General features: G+C 45.4%; 1 protein-coding gene across 1 annotated transcript in view; it reads right to left on the bottom strand.

The window, feature by feature from the left end:
• Positions 1-20,617, bottom strand: part of pik3c2b (phosphatidylinositol-4-phosphate 3-kinase, catalytic subunit type 2 beta) — a 167,577-nt gene that overhangs the window by 96,481 nt on the left and 50,479 nt on the right. Inside the window, exons 6-9 of the mRNA XM_080209785.1 lie at positions 8,453-8,564; positions 4,631-4,710; positions 4,224-4,287; positions 1,455-1,601 (exon numbers count right to left, since the gene is read on the bottom strand). Coding sequence (XP_080065911.1) covers positions 1,455-1,601; positions 4,224-4,287; positions 4,631-4,710; positions 8,453-8,564 — 403 coding nt within the window. The remainder of the gene's footprint in view (positions 1-1,454; positions 1,602-4,223; positions 4,288-4,630; positions 4,711-8,452; positions 8,565-20,617) is intronic.

Here is a 20,617-nt window from a genome sequence, read left to right as displayed (position 1 = left end):
GATGGCATTCTTATACAAGATGATGGCATCCGCGTCGATGATTCGGCATGTCTTGCAGAGATTGCTGTGGCAGGGTTGTGTGGTGCGGTGGTCACTGTTCTCCTAAAGGCTGGGTAATTTGCTGTGGGCAATGGTCTGTTTGAAGTTGTTTGAAGGCAAGTGAGGGTGTGGGGATGGCGTTGGCGAAACGCGTCTTCATCGATGACATGTTGAAGGCTCCGGAGATGTCATAGCTTCTCTGCTCCAGGGAAGTGCTGGGCGACAAAGGGTATTCTGTCACTGTGTCCTGTGTTTGTCTTATCCATTTGCTATCATCTCATGTGAGAACACCATCCACCAGGTACACAGTACATACTCTTGCGACTCGGCCAATGTTGTCTGTCTGATACGCTGCAGGGAAGGATGTCCTGAGGCATGGTACACTGGAGAGACAATGTGGACGCTACGACAATGAATGAATGAACACTGCTCGACAATCACCAGGCAGGAGTGTTCTCTTCCAGTCGGGGAACACTTCAGCAGTCATGGGCATTCAGCCTCTGATCTTCGGGTAAGCGTTCTCCAAGGCGGCCTTCACGACACATGACAATGCAGAATCACTGAGCAGAAACTGATAGCCGAGTTCCGCACACGTGAGGACAGCCTCAACCGGGATCTTGGGTTCATGTCACACTACCATTAACCCCCGCAACTTGCCTGAGCTGCAAAATCTCACTAATTGTCCTGGCTGGAGACAATACACACTTCTTTAACATATGCTTAACCATCTCTCCACTCCACACTGTCTGTACCTTTAAGACTTGATTACCTGTAAAGACTCACATTCTACCATTATCTTGTAAATTGAGTTTGTGTCTACATATGCCCTGTTCAACACAACCCCTTACTCACCTGAAGGAGGAATGAGATTCCAAAAGCTTGGACTACCAAATAAACCTGTTGGACTTTAACCCGGTGTTGTGAGACTTCTTACTGTACTTACCCCAGTCCAACGCCGGCATCTCCACATTTAACCCTCAGCCGACATTGCTGAAATAACAGATCTCTGGCAATTTGTGTCAGTGCTGTGGCAAACTGTTTGCCACATTTCTTATATTTCAACAGCGACAACATTTTAGTACGAAGCTCCAAAGAGCTTTGGGATGCCGAGGTCGTGAAAGGCGCAATATAAATCATGTTCCCTCAGGAAGGGCATGACAGTGTGTGTGATGTGAGCCAGAAACAGGATAAGTACCATGTCATCTTGTGGTGGCATTTTTGGCACAAAACCTGTCACCGGGACATCATAGCTTATATAAAAATAGCCAACAGGAAGAAAAAGCTATTCTAATCAGCGATAGCCACTTGTCATTGGGTTCCTTTAATCAATATTAAGCAAGACATGTTGAAAGCCGTGGATAAAAGCATCAGCTGCACTTGGGAATTAAGTAGTAACAGGAAGCCAGTTTCCGTACCTTCTGTATTCTGGGATGCAACCGTGAGGGGCAGGGCGGCAGCTGGTTCAAGGCATTGGTTATCTCCTGAGTCTCGACCAGGGCAAGCGCGTTGCAAATGGCCATCACAGACTGTACCACCCTCTCGGCTTTCTGTGAATGATCGACCTGCAAGCAACAAAAATATATCCAATTAACAAGAGGAACAGATAAATTAGTCTCAAATACCAGGGTTGAAGTCCAACGGGTTTATTTGGCAGCACGAGCTTTCGGAGTGTTGCCCCTTCATCAGGGTGAGAACAAAGCTTGTTGACTTCACTCCAGAAACGTGAGCATGTAATCCCATTCAGCTTGGCACTTCAGTGCAGTTACAGAGGGAGTGTGCTTAGTGCTCAGGTGAGGGCACTCACCTGATGAAGGAGCGGCACTCCGAAAGCTCGTGCTAGCAAATAAACCTGGTGTTAAATAAACTTTAACCTGGTGTTGTGAGACTACTTACTGTGCTTACCCCAGTCCAACACTGGCATCTCCACGTCATAACAAGAGAAACAGCAACACATCCAAGATCTCCCTTGCTCAGCAACTGTACACAGTGAACACAACAGAACTAAAATTGCTTCCATCACAGAGACCTGATCCCCTCGTAATAATAATCATTGAAATCTTTGACTTAGTCTTTGAGATATTAATGCTAAAGTTTACGAGCAACAACAACCCCAAATTAGAAGAAATGTTTGCTGTGGAGTGCTGCACTATTTAAAGGTGCTTTTCTACAACAAATATTAAACAGGAACTCTTGGGACTTTTTGTCAATTATCTTGCAGTCATGGCTACAGCACAATTTGAGTTGAATTGATCAAACTGATTTATTATTGCCACATGTATTGGGATACAGTGAAAAGTATTGCTTCTTGCACGCTGTACAGACAAAAACATATCGTTCATGGAGTACACAGTGCAGAAGGAAAGGAGAGAGTGCAGGACATGATGTTACAGTTACTGATAGGATGAAGAGAAAGATCAGCTGTGATAGGACCATTCAAAACTATGACAGCAGCAGGGAAGAAGCTGTTCTTGAGTCGGTTGGTGCGTGATCTCAGATTTTTGTATCTTTTTCCCGATGGAAGAAGCTGGAAAAGAGTATATCTAGGGTGCATGAGGTCCTTGATTATGCTGGCTGCTTTCCCGAAAAGTATAGACGGAATCATTAGGTAGGAGGCTGGTTTGTGTGATGAATGTGTTGGATTTACACAAGCAAACCAAGTCCCTTATAAATCATGCACCCACAGAGTCGAAGTTCTGTTTGGGCAGGCCAGTGATAGCGCAAACTGGGCAGAATCAACTGAATCAGATCAAGGGACCAGAGGATTTTAAAGATAAGTGAGATAGGCCCAAAACCACTTCCGGCCATGTGTTCCTCAATGCCAAATACTGGTTGGTAGTTCAATTCATTTACGTTCATCCCACATACAAAACAAACCACATCCATTTCCCCACCCCCTCAACACCCGTCTCTCCAGTTAAAAGAGAAGGATTGCACCAAATCCACTGATTCTTTTTCTTCCAAATTAGTCTCATTTTTCTAGAATGTAGGCATTAGCAAGAACATTTTAAAACATTTCACCAAAAAATATTGAAGGAACTGACTGGTGTATACAACGAAACTACTAAATAGTTCAATACAATTTTTTTAAGATCATCTTCCGTGATTTTAGAATCAGGTTACTCACAGCTGGTGGAGTAGACACTCCTTTAAAAATGTACGTTTCTGGCAACGAACCAATTTAATCCATTACTGGATTAATAAAACTGCGCCAGATTGCCATTCTTCAATACAAATTCAATGAAAAGATAAAACGTGTTTTGTTTTGCTGCATGATTACAAAGGTTTATTAAAGTTTTAGGTTTCTGATCAGGCAAGCGAATTTTATTGGAAACTTGAGGTGTAACCTGAATGGGACAATTTGGGTAATTTTCCCACTGCACCCAAAATGAAAGGTCTACCCCAATACCATTGCACATTGGTTGGTGCTGGGAATGACAGGGGTGTAGGCTTTGGGAATAGGCAAGGAAAAATCAACTGTGGGGTTACGGGGATAGGGCCTAAGTGGGATTGCTGTTGGTGAAGATTTGATGGACTGAATGGCCTCCTTCCACACTGTAGGGCTTCTATGATAACGATTCTATGCTATTCTCCACTTCTGCTAACACTCAATGCCAAAAATCTAAAGGATGGCCTCTTAGTTGAGGTGTCAAAGGGCTAATGAAGCTTTGAAAACTGGGAGTAACAGGTGGTTCCCTCAGGGGAAAGGAAATAATGAAGGAAAATTTCAGGGGAACACGGTGGATAAAGATATCCCTCTGAGCAGGGATGAGAGTAAACAATTTTACTGGCTTAACTAAGGCACGGTGGCGCAGTGGTTAGCACTGCTGCCTCACAGCGCCAGGGACCCGGGTTCGATTCCTGACTCGGGTCCCTGTGCAGAATCTGCACATTGTCCCTGTGTCTGCATGGGTTTCCCTTGGGTGCTCAGGTTTCCTCCCATAGTCTGAAAGACGTGGTTACAATGGCCATGCTAAATTCTCCCTCAGTGTACCCAAGCAGAAATGTGGCAGACTATGGGATTTTCACAGTAACTTCATTGCAGTGTTAATGTAAGCCTAGTTGTGACAATAATAAATGAAACTAAAAAAACATGCTCAAGATTGTTGTGCAGCTAATGCATGATAAACACCCAGTCTACCAAACAAAAGGTTCTCAAAGCCTCTTCTCATTACAATGCAACCTACCTCAGCCAGCAGAAAGCTATCCACCTCATTTTGATAGGTGTCAAAGAGGAGGGTCAGAGCTTGCCTGCAAGAAATTAAAAGCACAGCTAATGAACCAGCAGTAAAATCCTTCCTTGTTGTTGAACTGAGGCAGACAGAACAGCTGTTATTTGTTGTGTCCATTACACGCATCCTCTCTCATGCACCCACTGTAGGCAGAGATGAAATATTCTGGTAATTACTACTCTCTTTCACAAATAGCCCATTGTAAAGAGAGATACACAAGCTAGGAGTTAGACACACGCGTTAGTCCTTGGAGTTATACAGGATTGATACATAAACACAGGTGAAGCATCAGGTATTATGGATGTTGGTAACACAGCGTGAAAGACACAGACTGACCACTGTTCACTTCACTACTCTCTCACCTGGTTATCGTCTGTTTTAAGGGCCTCTCTTGCAGGTGTATGGAGTGGTTAAGAGTTGATCGACTCTGATCATCACTGACCTGTGGAAACAGAGCGTCAGTTGTAACTAACATGAGTCGGTCTATCTGTCTCTGTCCTTTGAGAGGAAGGGTTAAAGTGGGAACAGCGGCAGCACCAAGGGGAGTGGCACAACGTAACTCAAGAAAATGAGGCAGCGTGTCATAAACCGAACAGAAAAAAGCCTTTCTAACCAAAGTGATGCACTTCATTGGCAGACTGAGCATACTATCCATCCATCTCTACCTGCCCACCCCCACCTTCCACCCTACGTAGCAGCCAGTCACAACCCAACCAAACAAAGCTGGAAAGTTTAAACACAAACAGGTACTTACAGTCTTCTCCACCCAGCTTAAATAGAGCCACACATGCCATTCTCTTTACCTTCACATACTAACCTGACATGAAAAGGAAAATTGTCCCTTTGTGTGCTCCCAGTGTTAAGTCTCCCTCTCTGAAGTGTGTATTACAATATTACATGCAGCAACTCTGCAAAATCTGTCATGCCCACATTTGGTAGGAGAGGCAACCCTATAGGAATTGGAGATTAAACTGCTGCAAGCATAGAATCCTATAGTGCAGGAGGCCATTCGCCTATCGAGTCTGCACCGATCACAATCCCAAGGGCTCCATCCCCATAACCCCATGCATTTATTCTAGTTAGTCCCCTGGTACTAAAGGGCAAAATGCCACGGCCAATCCACCTAACCCACATGTCTTTGGACTGTGGGAGGAAACCGGAGCACCTGGAGGAAACCCACACAGACAATGGGGAGAACATGCAAATTCCACACAGACAGTGACCCAAGCTGGGAATCGAACCCAGGTCCCTGGTGCTCTGAGGCAGCACAGCCAACAACTGTGCCGCCCCAGCAAGAGAGAAAAATCGTTTGGGCACAAAAAAAAGGGTGCTTCTTAATTTTCATGGAATATTTAAATTTATTGGTTAGAGAAAAAGGGCTGTTTGACTGAGTGGAACAGAGATGTTGTGAGATAAAACCTCCATCAGTATCCCTCACCCTTGATGTTCACATTCTTTAAGCTTGTCAGCACTGACTACAGGGTTGCAGGTACAAACCCTTGCATATTAGATGCCTATCTTCCAGAGTGGATATGAAACATATTGTTGTACATCTATAGCCATCATCTTAAATCTGTCATAGATGTCATAAGTAACTCATTTGGGTATTGTCACTCTGCCACATCTCTAGAGGTGCCTCAAAAAAGGATTTCCTGTTAGTTCACTGTCAGTTAATTGTTATTCATTTAGCTATCTCACAGTTTGCAATATTTCTATCATGTGATGGAGCTTGAAACACTCCAGTTCCCCAACTTCCAGGTATTCTATCCATTATGTAGGTGATTATTCAACCTAGCCACAGATTTACTCATATTTAAAAAAAAAAGTATTTTAAAAATAAACATTTTAATAAAAAAAGGACTTTAAGGGCATTTCCATTTTTTAACTTCCTGCTGTTTTCCAAAATTCAAAATCTAACTTAAACACAGAACAACACAACACAGGAACAGGCCCTTCAGCCCACCAAGCCTGCACCAATATGCAATTTCTAGCCCTCTGTTTGCCTCCCATTCGCGTATCTGTCAAGATACACCTTGAACGTTGCTAACGTGCTTGCTTCTGCCACCTCTACTGACAGGGCGTTCCAGGCACCCACCATCCTGTGTGTGAAAAACCTTCCCTGCACATCTCCACTAAACTTACCACCCTCTCATCTTAAACCTGTGACTTCACGACATCGTTGTCTTGCTGCTCATCTCTTCACCTTCAGCTGGGGCCTATATGCTTATTTTCTTACTTATGTGAGCCACTTTTTTAAAATTGCAAGCATCTAGGTTTCTGTTGCTGTGCCTCTCTCAGTAAATACATGACTGCTAAAAGTTAGGAATAATCTAGCTCTAATTCTCCAGCCATCATGGGTGCGTGTATCTATGTGGGGCTTGATAGGCCATCATTTCTGTTCTTGTTTACCATTCTCATATGTATGCAAGCTTCTGGGATGTACCTGTTCTGCGTCTTTATATTGTAGCCAAATATGCTGATGATACAAAGGCAGGTAGGAAAAGGTGTTGTGAGGAGGACAGAGATTCTGCAAAGGGATATGGATAGGTTGTGAGGGAGCAAAAAAATTAGGCAGGTGAAAGATAGTGTGGGAAAACGTGAGATTGTCCACTGGGTTGAACAGGATAAGAAAGCAGAATATTACTTGAATGGACAGAAAGACTGCAGAATGTTGCGGTCCAGAGAGATCTGGGTGTCCTTGGGGGTACACTAATTACAAAATGTTGGCAGACAAGTACAACAGGTAATTAAGAAGGCAAATGAAATATTGGCCTTAATGAAAGGGATAGAGTATAAAAGCAGGGAGATCTTGCTAAAATTGTACACGGAATTGGTGAGATCCATTGAGAGTGTTGTGTATAGTTTTGGACTCATTAGGTAAGGAAGAACATACTTAGATTGGAGCCAGTTGAGTGAGGTTTCGCAAGGTTAATTCCTGCGTGGGATCATATGAGGAAAGGTTAAGCAGATCAGGACTATATGCATGAGATGAATTTAAACCACAGAAAGGTTACAGTGCACAAAGAGGCCATTCAGCCCATCATCCCTGTGCCAGGCTAAAAAGCAAACAAAGATATTTGTTTGCTCATTTTATTCCCATTTTCCAGCACCTGCTCTGTAGCCTTGCAGCTTCCAGCATTTCAGATCCAGGCACCTTTTAAATGAATTGGGCATTTCAGTCTCAGCCACCAATTTAGGCAGTGAATTCCAGACACCCACCACCCTCTGGGTGAGGCCGCTTTTCCTCATGTCCCCTCTAATCCTCCTGCCAATCACCTTCAATCTATGCCCCTAGGTAATCATGCCCTCCGCTAGGGAAGCAAGTTTTTCCTATCTACCCCCATAATTATGTGCAGCTCAATTAGGCCATCCCTTAGGGGATGAGAGTGTTGTTAAACTTCATCCCTCTAGCAATGAAGGACAAAATTCCAGTTACCTTCTTAATTACCTGCTGCATCTGCAAACCAAATCCTTGAAATTCCTGCACAAGGATACCCAGGTCCCTCTGCACAGCAGCATGTTGCAATTTTTTACCATTTAAATAAGAGTCCATTGTGCTGTTATTCCTACCAAAATGGATGACCTCACATTTACCAACACTGGACCCCATCTGCCAGACCCTCGCCCACTCATTTAGATTATCTATATCCCTTTGCAGACTTTCAGCGTCCTCTGCACACTCTGTTCTTCCACCCACTTAGAGTCATCTGCGAATTTTGACACACTACACTTGGTCCCCAACTCCACCCATGAATGACACACAGTTGATACATGTGTAACCTCTGACCCCTCCACCTAGCCAATTACAATTAGGAGCGGCACAATGACACAATGGTTAGCACTGCTACCTCACAGTGCCAGAGACCTGGGTTCGATTCCCAGCTTGGGTCACTGTCCGTGTGGAGTTTGCATGTTTTCCCCGTGTCTGCGTGCGTTTCCTCCGGGTGCTCCGGTTACCTCCCACAGTCTGAAAAACATGCTGGTTAGGTGCTTTGACCCGAACAGGGGCCGGAGTGTGGCGACTAGGGGAATTTCACAGTAACTTCATAGCAGCGTTAATGTAAGCCTTACTTGTGACTAATGAATAAACAAACGAATTACTTGGTGCTAATGATTGAATTCACCAATTCATGCCCTAAACTTTATTTTAAGATGAGGGTGTTTTGGAATTTTAAATCACTTACCGTGCGTATCAGGTCCCTGCGAACGGCCTTGAGCTCCATCAGGTAAAGCTTAATGTCCATATCAAACTTACGACACAACTGAACATACTTGTGACTCCCGATTGTGTGTTTACTGCAAAAAACAAAATGGATTCGGTCACAATCCCAAGTTTCCCCGTGGAAATTTCTGCAGTTGGTTTGGAAAAGGGCAACAAATACGATTAGCAGATATTTCGATCATTGACAATCGCAGATTACGAAAAGAAACCCATTCAAAGAGAAGTAATTTCAGGTAAATTGTATGTTTTTCATTCAGAGTAAAACACCTCAGCAATCGATAAACATCTTATTCAGCAGCAAGTTTGAGGAAAACACAGATAATCCTTCATTCAGTAAAGGAGATTCATTCAAGATTCTTACAGTAAAGCCCATCATGCTTTTGCCATCTATCTGTTAAGAGCCAGCAATTGGTCCCACTCTCCTGTTTTTCCCAATAGCTAGGATGTAGAGAAAGCTCAACTTAACCCGAGGTAAGAACAGCAGGGAAGAAGCTGTTCTTGAGCCGGTTGGTACGTGACCTCAGACTTTTATATCTTTTTCCCGACGGAAGAAGGTGGAAGAGAGAATGTCCGGGGTGCGTGGGGCCCTTAATTATGCTGGAAGTGTGGACAGAGTCAATGGATAGGAGGCTGGTTTGTGTGATGGACTGGGCTATATTCACGACATTTTGTAGATCCTTGGGCAGAACAGGAGCCATACCAAGCTGTGATACAACCAGCAGCTGGTTCCTGTCAAAACATGGCACTGGCACCCCTGACCTGGCTGGTTCCATTCCGGGGAAAGGGATGTCCTACACCTCTTTGACTTTCATGGAGTCAGGCCAGGTTTTTAAATACTTCATGGTTTATGACGCTTCAGATGAACCGTGAACCCTAGTTTGCAGGAATAGTTAAGTTTCAAGGAAAAATCCAAAAGTTCTTCCTTGTGCCTTTAAACCACTTACAATGTTTTTGCAAATAAACATTGTGAAATTGACCACAGAGTTCAGAGATCCAGATCTATCAATCAAGCAATGTTTTCTCCGGGTCATAGCTGTTGCAACAACAGTAATTGATATCTGAGCTCTCAGACAAGTCTCATTATGAATGCTTGGCTGACAATCTGAATGCAGCATTGTCAATATGCGAAGGGGTGAAGAGATCAGGGGTGAAGGCTGGAGGGCATTTGTGTTTGTTTCATCTTGGGGCGGCACAGTGGCACGCACTGCTGCCTCACAGTGCCAGGTACCCGGGTTCAATTCCAGATTTGGGCCACTGTCTGTGCGGAGGTGCACATTCTCCCCATGTCTGCGTGGATTTCCTCCAAACGCTCCGGTTTTCCCCCACAGTCCAAAGATATGTGAGTTAGGTGGATTAGCCATGGTAAATTGACCCCTTAGTGTCCCAAAATGTGTAGGTTATGTGGAGCAGCCATGGTAAATGTATGCGGTCATGAGGATAGGCTGGAGGGAAGTGCCTGGGTGGGTTGTGCTTTCAGAGTTGATGGGCCAAATGGTCTCTTTCTGCACTGTAGGGCTTCTGTGACTCTATTTTAACTTGGATAAAGTTCCACAATATCGAGGTGGGTCTTTTAAACAGCTCCTGTGGCCGCTTCCAAAATCCCTTCTAGGTCTGCTGACCTGACTCACAGCCTCCCTCGACAGTGAAGATCCCACCTTTGCAGGTACTTTTGCCAGAGGTGAGTGGGCTAGGCTTGGAATTTTCTAGACTCCCACTACTTGATTCAAGGATGAAAATATCCTGTCCAGAAGCCTTTGATCTGGTTATAACCTTCCCATATAATACTGCTCAATATCCAGTGCATTACGTGGGCCAGGAGTTATTTTGTCCAGCTGGAAAAATTGGACCAACCCAAAGTACAAAAGGGTTTTAGAACCGGTGTTGAACCTCTTATTTGCACATGTAAAGTGTATGATACCTGTAGCAAGCTCAAGCCCTGGATACCTCTTTAGCAATATGGCAGATGGCACACCTCTGGGACATAATGAGCCTGCAATTTTGCATGAATTGAAGTCTATGTGCACCTCAACAATTCTCTTTGGAATTCTCTACCTAGAGACCCAAGAATAATCAGTCGTTGAATATATTCAAGATTGAGATAAATAGTTTTGTTTTCATCTGGAGCGGAACAAAAAGGGCACGGAGATTAAAAAACAAAATACTGAAGATGCCGGAGATCCGAGATAAAAATAAAGTGCTGGAAAAATATAGGGATTGGAAGAAAAAAAAAGAGTTGAAGTTGAAGACCATCTGTGATCTTACTGAGTGGCAAATCAGTTTCGATGGACCATATGCCTATTCCTGCTCCTATTTTTTATGTTGTTAGATAGGGGTGGCACGGTGGCACAGTGGTTAGCACTGCTGTCTCACAGCACCAGGGACCCAAGTTCGATTCTCGGCTCGGATCACTGTCTGTGCAGAGTCTGCATGTTCTCATTGTGTCTGTGTGGGTTTCCTCTGGGTGCTCCGGTTTCCTCCCACGGTCCAAAAGACATGCTGGTTAGGTGCATTGGCCATGCTAAATTCTCCCTCAGCGTACCCAAACAGGAGCCTGAGTGTGGTGACTCGGGGATTTTCACAGTAAAAATGTAAATCTACTTGTGACTAATAAATAAACTTTAACTTTACTTGTAAAACGTACACAGTGCCATCAAGTTTCTAGGCTACTGTTTCTCTCGAACCACACAGCTAGTGATTTGGGTTATGATACAGAATAAAACTTTCCTCAATGAAGGGTGCAATAAACCTTCGGGATTTGTAGATTACAGGTTTCCTATTAAAATATTCTTTAACTCACTTCTTCTCAGTCCACTCAATAATCATCCTGAATGCTAGACAAACACAACATCCTCTTTAATAACGCCCTCGATTCTCCCTTGGGCAGTCCCTCAGATGTGAGAATGATTTGCTTACACACAAAAATGAGTTCCCAGATGACCGAGGAGTCCAACCCATGACCTAAAGTCTCTGTCAGAGTGGGGCGGATGGTTGGGTGGGTGGGCTGGTTGCCAGGCGCTTCTTGCACTGTCAACATTTGACTTCAGCTTGGGCTCTTGGCGATGAAACTCGAAGCTCATTTGTGGATGTTTTCTCTTCACGTTGGGTAATCTTGGGCCAGGGGTTTCTGAGTGTCAGTGGGGATTTTTTGAGGGAGCTTTTGAAGGAGCGCTGCCCTTCCTCCTGGGATTTGTTTGTCGTGTTGAAGCTCAGAGTAAAGCTCTCGTTTCAGGATTCCCGCACTAGTCAGGCACATGAACAGTTGGCCCATCCAACGGAGATGATGGAAGGTGGTCAATCCTTTGATGCTGGCGATGTCGGCCTGAGCGACAACACTGTTTGATGTGCCTATTGTGAGTCATCGTAGAAATCCTACAGTGCAGAAGGAGGCCGTTCGGCCCATCGAGCCTGCACTGACAACAATCCCATCCCCATAACCCCACATATTAACCCAACTAATCCCTCTAACCTATGCATCATGGATCAATACGGGGCAATTTAGCATGGCCAATGCACCTAACCTGCGCATCTTTGGACTCCAGGAGGAAACCAGAGCACCTGGAGGAAGCCCGCAGACACGGGGAGAATGTGCAAACTCCACACAGACAGTGACCCAAGCTGGGAATCGAACCCAGGTCTCTGGAGCTGTGAGGCAGCAGTGGTAACCGCTCTGCCACCTATTCTGCCAATGGATTTGCAGGATCTTGCGGAGGCAACATTGATGGTACTTCTCCAGGATTTTGAGGTGCCTTCTGTGCATAATCCACATTTCATATCGGAAGGTGGGTATCACTACAGCTCTGTAGTCCATGAGCTTGCTGCTAGGTCCCAGGTCCTGGTCTTCAAACAGTCTCTTCTGCAGCCAACTGAAAACTGTGCAGGCACTCTGAAGGTGTTGTTGAACCTTATCGTCAATGTCTGCCCTGGTTGATGTTGGGAAACTATCTTCAAAACTGTCAGTCAGCTTGGAGTGTAATCACATGCACATTTGTAATCTGATGGGCTCCCAGCCACACCTAAATTCCAACTGACAGCTCCTTAAGTGATTCAGTATTTTGCAACACTATTCCCATCAATATTGAGACGAAGGCCTAGTGGTATTATCACTAGACTGTTAATCCAGAACCTGAGCTAATGTTCTGGGGGACCCGGGTTCGAATCTCGTCACAGCAGATGGCGTAATTTGAATTTAATTTAAAAAAAATCTGGAGTTAAGAATCTACTGACGACCATGAAATCATTGTCGGAAAAACCCCTCTGGTTCTTTAGGGAAGGAAATCTGCCATCCTTACCCAGTCTGGCCTACATGTAACTCCAGAGTCATTGCAATGTGGCTGACTCTCAACTGGCCTCAGGTAACTAGGGACAGGCAATAAATACTGGCCAGCCAGTGACACCCGTATCTCCCCAAAGCCAGATTTAGAACTGATTATTTCTTCAAAGTGTTTTCAAACTCAATTAACATGGCACAGGCTTAGATCTTAAAAAAATGACTTCAATGCTTATAAATACAACCAAATTATCTTTTAAAATTAAATATAAGGGCAAGGTCTGGTGCTATGAGTCATACGCATATTATAAAACAGGAAGATGGAGAAACTGGGCAAGTACCATATCGTTAGCAGGTGTGTTCCTCCAATTATGAGACATTTTAATGGATTTAGGCCTGTGTGCCAGCTGAGTCTGGGTGAGGCAAGTCTGAGAAACCCGAGAACACAGGGTCAATGGACTGAACTGAGACGGCAGTTATCAATCTTGGAACAATAGCTTAGTGCCCGGATACTGTGTGGGGGCGAGATATTGCGTCACTATACCTACATTACAGGAAATTGAAAGCAAAAGGATATATCCTCAGCCCCACCCATCAATTCAAAGCATTTACTTTTAAAAGGACACAGTCTTCATGTAACAGCTTATCCATTCTTTTTCAAATGGGATGAAGGAAAGCCAGAGTTTTATTGCAACCATAATTAACTTAAGAGCCTAGAAACAGAATAAAACATGCATCAGAGTTTTTGGAATTTGCAAACTACAGTTTTCCTAATAAAGCACACTTCCATTCATTTTGCCTCAACCAACTCTCATATCTTCCTAGGCGAATAGAGTGGCACGGTGACACAGCAGTTAGCACTGCTGCCTCACAGCGCCCAGGAGCTCGGTTCAATTCCCAGCTCGATTCTCTGTCTGTGTGGAGTTTGCATGTTCTCCCCGTGTCGGCAGAGATTTTCTCCAGGTGCTCCGGTTTCCTCCCACAGTCCAAAGATGTGCGGGTTAAAGTAAAAGTAAAGTTTATTTATTAGTCACAAGTAAGACTTAGAACATAAGAACATAAGAACATAAGAAATAGGAGCAGGAGTAGGCCATCTGGCCCTTCGAGCCTGCCCCGCCATTCAATAAGATCATGGCTGATCTGTCGTGGCTCAGTTCCACTTTCCCGCCCTCTCCCCATAACCCTTAATCCCCTCTCTTATCAAAAACCCATCAACCCGCTTCTTAAAAATATTTAGCGAGGCAGCCTCCACCACTTCAACGGGCAGAGAATTCCAGAGATTCACCACCCTTTGAGTGAAGAAGTTCCTCCTCAACTCCGTTCTGAACCGCCCCCCCTTTATCTTGAGGCTGTGCCCCCTAGTCCTACTGTCTTTTTTGAGCGGGAAGAGTCTTTCCACCTCTATCCTATCCATCCCATTCATCATCTTATACGTCTCAATGAGATCTCCCCTCATTCTTCTAAACTCTAACGAGTACAAGCCTAGTTTATTCAGCCTCTCCTCATAGCTCAACCCCCTCAACTCCGGTATCAGCCTAGTAAACCTCCTCTGCACTCCCTCCAGGGCCAAAATATCCTTGCGCAGGTGCGGCGCCCAAAACTGCACACAGTACTCCAGCTGCGGCCTCACCAATGCCCTATACAGCTGCAGCAAGACCTCCCTACTTTTATATTCAATCCCCCTCGCTATGAAGGCCAGCATCCCATTCGCCTTCCTGACCACCTGCTGCACTTGCAGGCTGGGTTTTTGCGACTCATGCACAAGGACCCCGAGGTCCCTCTGCACCGTCGCCTGCTGCAGTTTTTCGCCACGTAAGTAATAGTCCTTCCTACCATTCTTCCTACCAAAGTGGACCACCTCACACTTGCCAACATTAAATTCCATTTGCCATTTCCTGGCCCATTCGCCCAGCCTATCTAGATCCTTCTGCAGACTCTCCACACCCTCCGCACAATTTGCCTTTCCCCCAATCTTGGTGTCATCAGCAAATTTCGACACCCTACACTCGGTTCCCTCCTCCAGATCATCTATATAAATGGTAAATAGCTGAGGCCCCAGCACCGACCCCTGGGGCACCCCACTAGTCACCAACCGCCAATCCGAATAGCACCCATTGACCCCCACTCTCTGCCTCCTATTTGACAACCAATCCTCTATCCACGCTAACACCCTACCCCCAACTCCATGTCCTCTGACCTTCTGCAGTAACCTCTTGTGAGGTACCTTATCAAACGCCTTCTGAAAATCCAGAAAGACCACATCCACCGGCTCTCCTCTATCCACCGCCCTAGACACATCCTCATAGAACTCCAGTAAATTTGTCAGACACATTAACACTGCAATGAAGTTACTGTAAAATTTCCCCCAGTCGCCACGCTCAGGCGCCTGTTTGGGTCAATGCACCTAACCAGCACGTCTTTCAGGACGTGGGAGGAAATCAGAGCACCCGGAGGAAACCCACACACACACAAGGAGAACGTGTAACCTCAATACAAATGGTGACCCAAGCTGGGAATCGAACCCAGGTCCCTGGTACTGTGAAGCAGCAGTGCTAACCACAGTGCTACCATGCCATCCCAAAGGTGGATCAGCCATGCTAAAGTACCCCTTAGTGTCAGGAGAACTAGCATGGGGTTGTGGGGATGAGGGCCTGGCTGCAGACTCAATGGGCCGAATGGCCTCCTTCTGCACTGTAGGGATTCTATGATTCTAAGAAAAAGAATGGCACGTAACCATTGATTGTACCCGAATTCAGTTCTAAATTGAATTCTGCTCCGTAGGGTTGCCAAGGCTTCAGAATTGACTTCAGGAATTGAAGGTCACTCTCCAAGTCATTGCGGTGTGCAACCCTGGAGAAAAATTACAGGGTAATCACTGAGCTGGGTAAGGTGATCTTTTGCAGAGTCAGTGCAGACTCGATGGGACGAATGGCCCTCTTCTGCACTGTAGGGATTCTATGATAATTGGCAGTGGGAAGGCAGTACATCACCAGGATGGATGTGTTGGCCAACTAACAACTGGAACGTGAGACAAGTTAGGTGATGAAACCTCCAGGAATGCATTTAATCAAAGTCGGCAACCCTACTGTTCAGCCAAGAAACTCCACAAATCTCTGGTTTAAAAAATACAGCATGAATGAATTAATTAACAAAACACAAACTGTCAACAATCCAAGTGCTGTTTAACAAGTGTAGCATCGACGCCCTGCATTTTTGGCTTTTCATACAAAACATTCTCTGCATTTTTATAGCACCCACGACTTGGAAACGATCATAGTGCAGGAGGCTGCCATTCAGCTCTTCAAGACCACACCGACCACAATCCTACAAAGGTCGTATCCCTGTAACCCCATGTATTTACCCAGCTAGTCTTCCTGACACTAAGGGATGATTTAGCATTGCCAATCCACCTGACCTGCACATCTTTGAACTGTGGGACAAAACCCGCACAGACACGGAGAGAATGTGCAAACGCCACACAGACAGCCACCCGAGGCCGGAATTGAACCTGGGTCCCTGGCGCTGTGAGGCAGCAGTGCTAACCACTGTGCCACCATGCCAATGTTCAAGTTGATTGAGAAGAAGGGAGTAGGAAGGATCTGTGGACTTCTAGACTGCAACTCTTGGAACTACACTTAAAGTTCACTGATTTAATCACATAATCTTGTGCCAATCATAGGTGTACTGTGGTTCTATACAAGCATGGGTTTCTTAATTGGGTGGGAGGGACAGTGAGTTCAAGGGACGCAGTAGATAGATTACAAAAAGTGGAACTACAGGCAGAAAAATATATTTTTAAAAAATCAATCGTAGTTTTGATTTTTCTATATACGGAACACAAAAGCAGAGAGAACATACATCGCTAAATGGAAAGCCCTCATCTGGAATACTGCCTACCAAGAAACTACAAAGGGCTGTGATCGAAGCCCAGTCCGTTACTCAAACTAGCCTCCCACCCATTGACTCTGTCAACACTTCCCATTGCCTCGGAAAAGTAGGCAGCATAATTAAGGATGCCACGCACCCTAAACGTACTCCCTTCCATCAGGAAAAAGATACACAAGTCTGAGTCAACCAACTCAAGAACAGCTTCTTCCCTGCTGCCATCAGACTTTTGAATAGATCTACCTCACATTACGTTGATCTTTCTCTATGACCGTAACACTACATTCCACGCTCTCTCTTTCTTTCTCTAGGAACGGTATGCTTTGTCTGTATAGTGCACAAGAAACAATACTTCTCACTGTACATTGATACATGTAACAATAATAAATCAAATCAAATTCTAGATTGTTGGGGCCCTGGAACTGGGACTGTGACCATTTTCCACAAAAATACAAAGACTGAAGGGTTATACGTGAAAAAAAAAGAGAGGTGGAAAAATTAAAAGCTTTTCCACCGGAACAGGAACGTATAAATGGTGTTTTCAAAAGAATGAACAGTTCTGACACAAAGAAGTGAAGGATTACTTCCCGTGGTCGATGAATCAGTAATAAGCAGATGTAAACTCAGAATTTGCTTTTTTTTTTGCACAGAGGATTACTGGAAGATGGAATGCTTTGCCAAAATGAATACTGACGCAAGTTAAAAGGAATGAATCAAGATTTTGAAAAGAAAGAGTAGTACCAGGAAAGGGCACACAAACAGAATCCCTACAATGGGGTTGGAATAGATGGCTCCAGTTGATGAGTTAACATCAGTACAAGGCAATGGGTCAAGTGTCTTCCCTTCATAATCTATTTTGTATAATTCAATGCTGTTGCAACAAGAGTTTCAGAAAAACAGAAATACATTTGAACTTCAGTGTTGCTTTGAGTACCAACCAAAATGAAGAAAGCAAGTGACTGGCACACCGGAGTAAGAGGAGATGGCAATTGTCACATCAATATTGAACCCGACTTAGCAATGCATACTTTTGGGGTATAGAATCATAGAATCCTACAGTGCAGAAGGAGGCCATTAGGCCCATTGAGACCACAATCCCCCCTCCACAACCCCATGCCTTTACTCTAGCTCGTCCCCCTGATATTAAGGGGCAATTTAGCATGGCCAATCCACCTACCTGCACATCTTTGGACTGTGGGAGGAAACCGGAGCACCCGGAGGAAACCCATGCAGACACGGGGAGAATGTGCAAACTCCACACAGACAGTCACCCAAGCTGGGAATCGAACTCGGGTCCCCGACACTGGAAGGCAGTAGTGCTAACCACCGCGCCCCTTTTAAGCGCGGTGGGCTTTATCTCTGATCCACAAATTAATAAATCTCTTCTGAGTTGTAGAAGAATCCAGCTGCCAATCTATTTTGCGATTGCTGGACTGGTTAGGTTAGACTATTTGCATTGTAAAGATTGCTCAGGGCACAATTCGGGTGTTCCGACATGTTAGCAATGTAGAAAAATACTTCCCTTTATAATGCTGAGCATTTGCAGTAAACCAACCAGTGACTGGAAAGGCAGCCAGTGGCACTGACACCTTCAGTTTCTAGCTCCTCCACAATGTACCATGCTACAGCCAAAATACACTCAGTTATCACTCTCATGAGAACTCACCCCTAAAGACCTGTGTGTCAATGAAAGGACTGTAGGTCTATTTTTACTGACTGAAAGCAGGGGTCAGCTGGTATTCTTCATAAAGTGACTATCTTCTCTGAAATTAGGCACAGTCGCTGCTGAGTCTGCATCTTCCTAACCACATACAATGCTATTCAAAACTGCTGCCCTTAATAAGGTTGGATAGCTCAGTTGGCTGGACGGCTGGTTGGTGATGCAAAGCGATGCCAACAGCACGGGTAGAATTCCTGACGTTGGCTGAGGTTATTCATGGAGGCCCAGCCTTCTCAACCTTGCCCCTTGCCCGAGGTGTGGTGGTCCTCAGATTAACTGACCAGTCAGCTCACTCCATCAAAGGGGGTAAGCAGCCTATGGTCATCTGAGGCTATGGTAACTTTTACCTCTAATATTTACGAAATCTTTTCCACCTCTTGTCTCCAGCACTTGAGGATAACGAACCGCTATTTTTATAGTTAGAGCTATCATTGTGAGCGAGGTGGAGAGGTGGGGGCGAGTAGAGGAGAGAGAGTGGGGGATAGAGGGGTGGGGAGGGGGTGGGGAGAGTCAGATGGGGGGGGAACCAGATTGAAGTGGGGGGGGGGGGGAGGAAGGAAGCCAGATTTTTAGGGAAGGGCTGGGGAGAAGCCAGATTGGAGGGGGGTAGCCAGAGCCAGGGAGTCAGGGAGAGAGAGAGAGAGAGAGAAAGAGACAGCGAGAGAGAATGCGAGAGACAGCGAGAGAATGAAAAGAGTAATACTGAAGCAGGGGCACGTGTCAGACATCTGCACTCCCTCACAAAGCCAGCGGTGCTGTTTGCTTGTTTGTTTTATTCTCCATTGACTCATCAGCTGTTTCCGCCTCTGGGTCTTTCCAAAAGAGAATCCTGTTCAACAATAACCTTCATCTGTGGTTATGTCCTGAAGCCGGAGGGACCAGGTCGGCTCACAGCCGAGCTGCTGCTGTTATTTCCCAGTTCAACCGGACAAAATGAAACCACTGGCCATTTTCTAGCTCTAGGACTGCCTGTCAGATGTACGATACTGTAGCAGTGGTGGAAAGAGAAAATAATATCGTGGCTGGGGAGGCGGGAGGGAAGGGAGAACTTGGCAGGGAGAGAGAGCTTGGTGATGAGAGAGAGAGAGAGGATAGCAGGGAAAGCGGTTGGTGGTGAAAGAAAGAAGGGGTACCGGGGAGAGCCAGAGGGGGGGAAAACAGGGTGGGCAGAGAGAGAGAGACGGCTATTAGAACATCCATTCATCAGAGTTTTTGCAAGTTGCTCGTAGTATCAATATATTGAGATTCCACTGTAGGTGCAGCTGAAAGAACAAAAATTATTCCTATCTGATCGGTAGGTGAAAATCACAAGAGGGCAGAGGTCCCATATTCTGTTGTTCAACACGAAAACAAATAATCCTCACCTAATTGGTATTGTGCTTAGATTCTGACGTTATTCATTGGAAGTCAGGAATAGAGAGATCACAGGCATGGACACAGTAAGTAATCTCACAACACCAGGTTAAAGCCCAACAGGGTTTATTTGGTAGCACGAGCTTTCGGAGTGCTGCCCCTTCCTCAGGCACTCACCTGATGAAGGAGCAGTGCTCTGAAAGCTCGTGCTACCAAATAAACCCTGTTGGGCTTTAACCTGGTGTTGTGAGATTACTTACTGTGCCCACCCCAGTCCAATGCCGGCAACCCCACATCACAGGCACAGGCCTGTGATAAGAAATTCAGTGTGACAATCTGAGCGAGTATTTGCTTGAAATTGTGGTTCTTTGTTAGGAAAAGGACTAAAAAAAAATCATGGAATCACCATTTGAAATTGGAAATCTAGATTTGTCTATTTTTCCAGCTGGCACGGGCAGAAGACACGATAGACAGTCTCCTGTTGTGGCGAGATCTGACTGCGAGCCGTGTTCAACTTCCAGTTCCGATCAGTCCCTCTGCTGCGAGCTGTCACTGATTCTTTCCCCCCACGACTCCCCGCCTCCTTTCCAGAAGCTGATAACCCCAATTTAGCAACTGGACCGCACGGTGGCACAGTGATTAAGCACTGCTGCCTCACAGCGCCAGAGACCCAGGTTCAATTCCTGGATCGGGTCACTGTCTGCGCGGAGTCTGCACTTTCTCCCCGCGTCCACGTGGATTTCCTCCGGGTGCTCCGGCTTCCTCCCACAGTCCGAAAGAGGTGCTGGTTAGGTGGATTGGCCATGCTAAATTCTCCCTCAGTGAGCCCAAACAGGCACCGGAGTGTGGCGACTAAAGATTTTCACAACAACTTAATTGCGGTATTAATGCAAGCCGACTTG

The sequence above is a fragment of the Carcharhinus amblyrhynchos genome, chromosome 22 (genome assembly GCF_965287045.1).
Source record: "Carcharhinus amblyrhynchos chromosome 22, sCarAmb.v2.hapA, whole genome shotgun sequence".
NCBI classification, from domain to species: domain Eukaryota; kingdom Metazoa; phylum Chordata; class Chondrichthyes; order Carcharhiniformes; family Carcharhinidae; genus Carcharhinus; species Carcharhinus amblyrhynchos.
The sequence above is the reverse complement of the archived record's forward strand: the minus strand, read 5'-3'. Positions and strand labels throughout refer to the sequence as shown.